This window comes from Sinocyclocheilus anshuiensis, unplaced genomic scaffold, assembly GCF_001515605.1.
Source record: "Sinocyclocheilus anshuiensis isolate Anshui unplaced genomic scaffold, SAMN03320099.WGS_v1.1 scaffold3070, whole genome shotgun sequence".
Lineage (NCBI taxonomy): Eukaryota > Metazoa > Chordata > Actinopteri > Cypriniformes > Cyprinidae > Sinocyclocheilus > Sinocyclocheilus anshuiensis.
Window position 1 is genome coordinate 74565 of NW_015537928.1, and position 7968 is coordinate 82532.

The 7968-nt window shown below is 39.0% G+C and overlaps 1 protein-coding gene across 5 annotated transcripts in view; it reads left to right on the plus strand.

Annotated features, from left to right (window-relative positions):
- Positions 1-7968, plus strand: part of LOC107657705 (gephyrin) — a 97972-nt gene that overhangs the window by 36774 nt on the left and 53230 nt on the right. For all 5 annotated transcript variants that reach the window (XM_016445917.1, XM_016445928.1, XM_016445940.1 and 2 more), the window contains exons 3-6: positions 4436-4493; positions 5155-5247; positions 7495-7589; positions 7721-7787. In XM_016445917.1, the coding sequence (XP_016301403.1) occupies positions 4436-4493; positions 5155-5247; positions 7495-7589; positions 7721-7787 (313 nt within the window). The remainder of the gene's footprint in view (positions 1-4435; positions 4494-5154; positions 5248-7494; positions 7590-7720; positions 7788-7968) is intronic.

A 7968-nucleotide genomic window follows, 5' to 3' on the forward strand; every position in this document is an offset into this window, starting at 1 on the left:
TAACCCTAAAGCTGGTTCAATTAGGATTGGAGCTAAATTCTTCAGGATAATGGCCCTCCAAGAGCAGGATTGGACATCCCTGCCATAGCTTAACCCTCTTCACCATCCCTGTGTGCCTCTGAATGCTACCTTAAGCCGATCCCACACTGATTTGAACTACTACCCAATGATCCAGACTAATATGTGGACTTGGTGGAGGACTGCAAGCCTTTAGGTCGGCATTTGGAACAAGACCCAAGAGTCCATCCTTGACAAAGGAGGACAGCAGCTACAATTTCTTACTCGGTCTGTGTACATTACCTTTCATGCATTGTTGCAAACATTATTGATTCTGTGAATCGACAGAATTTGAAGCAAAGCTTCTATACAGTTTCATATAATGCAGGCCTCTCGTATGGCGGCTACTTCTCATATACTTCAACAGAGACCTCTCGTGCTTTGAGAAACCTTTAACAATCTTCAGCAAGAAGGAGAACTAATTGTCCTTCCATCTCTCTGTATAAATGCTGGCTTCTCTAGGTATAATCTGAAGGTTGGAAGGCCTCAAGGTACATCCAAATCAAATGTTCACTAACAACGTGTCTAAAAAGATGCACCAATCTAGTTGATTTCTGAAGTGCCTTGGAAGACCTGTTTCCTTGGGAAGGACGTTAATACAGAAAACACTACCTACTAAGCTATTGGTACTTGAAACTCAGCAACGGTGCAATGCTCCATCCTAATAATTGAATTATCTGGGGGTTTTGGTGTTGTGGCATTATGGGTAAAGAAGTAGGGACATAAGTCTCTATGATGGATTAGGAATTGATGAGAAATTGTTCCAAGACTGCATCTGTTTCTACTTTAGTATCAAAAACCAAAGCTTTGTTCAGAGCAATTCTACGTACCTGGACCAAGGTCAGAGGAGTGACAGAGACAGCAGGATGTAGGTCTCTGAAAGATGTCAGAGAGGAAGAGAAGCATGGGGCGCAGCCAGAAGGTAGAGATAGTTCAGAGAGTATTGACGGATAAGGTATGTGTGTGTTGTCTGTTGACTGGTGAGCTCCATCTCCAGTGCTCTGTCAGCTCAGGTGAATTGATTCATTGGATGAGCTGTCAGTTTTACTAACGAGGTGTGGTAAAAATAGAGCTGAATTAATCATAGTGGGGACACACACGGCTCATCGTCCTCTGGATAGAGACGATTCCGATGTCTTCACCTACAGAGAGGTGAACATGCAGACGTTTGAGAGAGGGACAGCTGAGCACTCACCTGAGAAACAGAGATGGACGTGTCTTCACCCCAGAGCAGAAAAGTGTCACCAAGGTCATGGTTCCTTATGAGAGCGACTTTTATTTGCTGTGGGCCTGCAGACAGTTATTTATTAACTCGCCAAAGCTTTTTAAAGGGATAGTTCATCCAAAACTGAAAATTCTGTCATTAAATACTCACCCTCATGTCGTTCCAAACCCGTAAGACCTTCGTTCATCTTCAGAACACAAATTAAGATATTTTTGATGAAATCTGAGAGCTTTATGACCCTCCATAGACAGCAACACCACGTTCAAGGCCCAAAAAGGTAGTAAGGACATCGTTAAAATAGTCCATGTGACATCAGTAGTTCAACCAGTGGTTCAGCTATCCCTTTAAGTGACAGTAGAGAGGAGACAGGAAATTGGGAGGGATTGGATTGGGATGGGACCATAACTGAACCTGCATTGCCTGCATAAGCGCCACAACTCGACGTATGTTAAAGTCAACATTAAATCAAAATGGACAATTCTTCTTCTTCTTCTTTTTTATCAAATATTACTGTGTAATTATCTGTGCACATCATTAATTTTGTAAATTTGATGCACACTTGTAATCTTTAATCAAAGTAATTCCCCTTCTTCTTGCAATGATGGTGTTTGCAGGGCAGGACAACCAGTCACTCATATGAGATCACAACAATAGCAAATGACACCAATCCAATCAATTCTTGACGAACAAAATCAAGTCCCACACTATATTTTTTCACGCTATTTCAGTTGGATATACGTCACTATAGGCAAGAAAAGTCTATCTATTCTGTTTCATGCCGACTTTAATAGTGGCTGCCTTTTCTGTATTTACAGTGAGTACAAGTTAGACACCTAATTCACTACAGGACATACAGGTAATCAGGTAACTGCGTAAATACGTCCAGAACATCTGTGCTAAATGCAGTTTGTATGATTCTTAGTGCTCTAATGTAGAGGATACTTTACTGAGTCTCTTCTAACTGAAACGTTTTTTAACTTCCTGTTTACAGTGGGCGTGATTTGCGCATTGCTAGTTGCACTAGGAAAGCAGTGCTGTATTAACACTAAAAAGTATTACTTAATATTATTTAATACATTAATAATGGCAATTACTTGAAGTACTCACTATGAAACTATGTTATTATATTCAGTGACTTCTCCTACTTTTCTTAGTGATATTGCCAGTTTACCAGGAAGTGACGATTTTGTTCTCTTTGACTCATTGGATGGAAACGGTGCTTATTCGCAAATATTTTATGCGATATTCCAATTTTGCGCACAAGTTAAATTCGCAACTTTGGATGGAAACCCAGCTACTGTTTTAGCAGATTTAGTGCCTTGCTAAACTTGATTGCAGGTGGTAAATGAACAGCATGCTGTTTTTATGCACTGAAATACTATATAAAATTGGTGTAACATGGTTAATGAATTCGTCCCTATATATTCCAAAGCCTTGTCTGCTTAGGTGAGCATGGTTGGGTATTAGTTGCGTCCATGCACTGCACCACAGAGTTTTGAAGTTTTCAACCTCTTTTCAGGTTGAAACCTTTACTAAATCAGTAAACCCAGACACGTTAACATACTTGTTTGGGTTTGAGAAAGGCTGTGCAGCCCAACCCACATACACATTACACACTCATTAATAAAGCCTTAATCGATCACAGATTCAGAAGACTCTCCAGTCAGATTCAGCGATCTTCCTTCACTTTCCTTTGTTCGTGTTTACTCACTTACACAAACAAAATACTCAGGTTGAAATCCCAAACTCATCTCCGTCTTAAAGCACCTCTCCCCAAACCCCCAATCTTCACACACCAGTGGTTTCCCTGGCAACCGGATTAAAGAGCTCTGCATCTTTGTGTTCAGCATATTCTTCTTTTAGTCTCCGCTCTCCGTGTCTCTTTCTCCCTCTCTCTTTCTTTCTTTTTCTCTATTTGTTGCTCTTTTGTGGGCATTACACCATGATAGTCAGATGGATAGATAGATTAAGAGATGACAGATCATATACAGTTGATAGATCATTGCTTCATGAGAAAACGTAGATGCAAAACAACAACATAATTAACACAGAAAGCCCAAAATATACAATTCCCTCTCTCTTTCTTTCTGTTTCTCGATTTCTTGCTCTTTTGTGGGCATTACACCATAGTAGTTAGATGGACAGATCCATCAAGAGAAGATAGATCATATAGATAGATCAGTACTTCATGAATAGATGCAAAACATCAACGTAATCAACACCGAATATACAAATAAGCCCCAGAAAGCCAAACTGAAAAAAGGGATTTTGCTAAATCATTTCAGTTTCCTGACACATGAGCTTGTCCTTGTTTAAAAATCCTCTTTAGTTAAACCCATCGCGCTGTGGTTGGCCTATGCACTCTGGACACGCCGAAACATGGTGCTCATGCAGGTGATACAAGTTTGAGTCTGACTTGCATCATCTCCTGATCCCATTCGTTGTAACAGGCAACTGATTTCCAACTTTGATGTGATAGTTTGCATCTTGTATCACCTCTGTCTTCTCACATAATAACAAATTAGACTTAAATGAGCATGAAACACTGATTTGTTCATGTATTTCGTATGTAAACATGCCATCATTTTTTGTCAAAAATCAAAAACGAAATGTGCCCACATCTGTCTGAGCTGCACTCTATTTATTGCTAGTTGCAGTACTAGAAGCAGCCACTAGTATGTGCTGCACTTCAGAATTTAAATATGGTTTGCTCAGAAGTTTTGTGCATATCTGTTCAAATTTCCTCTCTCTCCAGAGAATTTACACCATATAGGAGTACACATATATGCTTATATAGGAAAGTGGTACTTGAAACCTAGCCATTGCGCTAATCCACCTGTTTTGTGGCCTAAAAACAGGGCTGTCAAAGTTGAATCCTCTGTGAGCCGTCACCCCTGTGAATGCAGAAGCGAATAAAACAGCAAGAGCCCTGTGAAAGAAGAGAAAATTCTTCTTTAACTGTCATTCCTGTTGTGGGTGGAGTGTGTGGGGATGTATTTTGACAGCTTTCTGGTACCTCTGGCATTGTGTTGCTCTTTCCCTTTCCTGCTCTCTGTCACATTGTGTTCTTTTCCTCTCGCTCCCCATTTCTCCCCTGCTGTTGGGACTGAACATACACTAACGGTTGTTGTCGTTTGTGTGTTTCACCCACAGGCTTGGAGGCATAATCTCTGCATACAAAATAGTCCCCGATGAGATTGACGAGATCAAGGTAACGCTTCCTCTCACCCTTTCAGTGAGGCTTCAGTGTGCACATCCATACACACCTTTGCACCTTGCTGCACCCTAGAGGCCAGTAATTGTGCTGCACTCATAGTCATAACATGCTCTTTTTGAAGTTTATCACATATGGAAAAATGTAATGAAGTATCTAAAATGGATTTGGACACTTGAGCTGCATTTAAAAAGTAGAAATGTCATTGCACTAGAAAACACAAGCACACTTTTTTAACCAAAACATTTCATTAAAAGAATACTGTGAGGTTTTAAAATGATAAAACAAATATATGTGGATCATGTTCATAGTTAATGTGATGAACTTCACCACTTTATACATCCACTAAAAATCACCTCGGTGGACTAGTTGGTTAAAAGTCTGTTGCTGCGATGATGCAATGACTTGCATGTGCAAATACTTTTTGGAGCCACTGTATATGATATTTTTTGCTGGTAACAGCAGTTTAAAATGTAATATTTTATTTATCAGGCCAGACTATATGCCCGAAATAGCTGATGTGATGTTGCACCACTAAATTGAGGGCGACTGCTCATACGGTGCACAAACGCACACACGCAAATGTACCTTTGTGCACTTTACAAAATTACTGCAGAACATTTTGTGTTGATATTCTGTGTGTTTTTGTGCATTAAAGGAGACGCTGGTGGACTGGTGCGATGAGAAGGAGCTCAACTTGATCCTGACCACCGGTGGAACGGGTTTTGCACCCCGTGATGTCACGCCTGAGGTACATGGGAGCCCACCTGTTTGTGTTTGTGTCCATGTGAGTGTGTGTTTCTGCCCCCACACCCATGTGTCCTTGTTTTTCTGAGTCTGACTGTGAGTGAGAGAGAGAAATTGTGACGTTTGTATATTTGTGCATTGAGTTTGTGTACAATTTATTTTTCCATTCACATGCATGCTGTTTGGCTGATGATTTCTTGTGAAACAAACAGTTCTTGGAAAAATGTGACTTTTTAAAGGCTTTTCACAGACTTTTTATAAACTTTTAGACCTTTTACCTGTATATATAAAATGACCAGCTCATGTCCAGCCCAAGTAGAAAAATGCGCTGTTGCTGCCAGATCTTGATTGCCGAAAATTACATTGTGTTTGATGCAAAACCAACTCGACTAAATCAAAAGAAAAAAACACTAACTGTATATTTTTTATTATTTTTATTTTCTCAAGCAAAGCAAATTTTAAAAGCCCACTGAAAACATATCTTCTTACATTTTTGGTCATAGACAACGTATGTTGAAGATATACGTTATTGTCAACGTTATTGCCTAAGCAGTAAATTACATTTTTTTTAATAAAAACGTGGGCTATATAAAATTTTTATAATAACAAACATAATATTGTTCCCTTTGTTTTGCGTATGCTCGTGTCGCTTACAGTTGAAATCCTTCTCTGATTTTATTGTTGTTTGCAAGGTTGCAACGTTAAGCAAAGCAAATTTTGAAAGTCCACTAAAAACATATCTTACATTTTGGTCATAGATAATGTTGAAGATATACGTTATTGTCAACATGTCTAAGTGGTAAAAAAAAAATATATATATATATATAATGTGTATATGTGTGTGTGTGTGTGTGTGTATATATATATATATATATATGGTGGAGCGACGCTGTGTAGCTCTTTTTTGATGTATCCTGCACTCCTTCTCCTTTTTACTAATGTGAGTGTTTGAAGTGTCATTCAATTCAAGGGCACAGTGCGTCACATCGCAGAGAAATTCTCTCCTTCTTTTAGCCCGAGATCCCTTTCGTTTTCTTCTCCTCCCCTCACTGCTGCGCACTTTTGTTCTGACTTTGCGTGTGTTCTTGAATGTGTTTGTGTGAATATGACTGTGTGCGGGTGTGTATGATTCACCAGGATGGGACGGCGGAGGTGGAGGGACGTGTGTCCCAGGGGATGCTGGGAAGGGTTCAGTGAACGGGGATTTCAGATGGAAGAGTAGAGACATCAAAGGCCCACTAGAAATGTGTTTGTAATGGAAAATATCAGCGATGGGGCTGTGATTATGTCATGAGTATTGTGCTAATGCCACTGCTGTGAAGAACAATTGGCTCTAAACGATGAATTAGCTTAGCCTGTTAGCATGCATGACTGCAAATCATAAAAAAAGGATGTTAAGCAGGGCCCTCATGTTTTGTGGCTTTTACATTTTTTTCATTTATTGAAACAAAATTGGCACCACTTACCCAGACAAAACTGGAAGGCCACTCACTGTCTAACAAATATTAGAAAGCTCTGCTATATAGGCTATATATTAGGGCTGCACAATTAATCGAATTTCTAATCGCGATTACAATTATGGATGCCACAATTACAAATTACAATTTCAAGGGAATAATCGACAATTATGATTTTTGTCATAATCGTGCAGCCCTACTATATATATATTCCAGTTTACCTGGAAATGAAAATCATCATGTCTTTCCAAACCTGTATATATGACTTTATTTCTCCTGAGGAACATACACACTGAAAAAATTTGGTGTAGGATTTAATTTGTAACAATTTTCATTCAGAAATTGCTAGTAATTTCACAAATAATTACAAAGAAATTGCAAGTAAATAAAAAAAAAAAGTGTTTTTAATAAAGACTGAAATAGTATTTCCTAGTAAAACCTACTCCAATAACTGTTTTATATACATCAAGTGACATGAAGTCAGTACTAAAATTATTATAAGTTATTATACTAATTTTATAGTCAGTTATCCTTTGATTAATATTAATGGCATAATGAACAGGAGGAAGATGTGAGACTCGAGAGCTCTATAAATAAATATTAAAAAACAAAAACAAATGAAGCAGAATCCTGCAAGTCAGACAACACTCATGTACTAAATCTGTACTGTAAAAAAAAACTGCTTTCCCTCCCCTATTATCGAATTGTACTGATACTTTTGACATGCCTAAAAGATAAGATTGATGGTTTATGCACCTGTTGTTGCTTATAGATGTGTGTTCTCTCGTCTGCAGGCCACCAGGGAGGTGATCGAGCGTGAAGCTCCAGGGATGGCTCTAGCAATGCTCATGGGCTCCCTAAATGTCACGCCACTCGGCATGCTGTCCAGGTGAATGCACATGCACAGACATGTCCTCTCATCTCACTCCTTCACTCTGCCTGTCACTCTCAAATGCACAAGAGTAAAAGATGTGTTTGGAATACTAATTGGATTAAATACTAATCATCTCCTTCCTGTAGACCCGTATGTGGAATCAGGGGCAAAACCCTCATCATTAATTTACCTGGGAGCAAGAAGGGCTCACAGGTAAGTTGTTTGTCTGTCTGTCTGTGTTACGTGTGTGTGTGTGTGTCTGTCTAATGGTGCATATATATTCTGACTTCCTCGTCTTCAATTATTCTGAACATACCTCAAAGTATATCATATGTATATAGTCAACAGAATCTATCTACCTATCTACCTATCTATCTATCTATCTATCTATCTA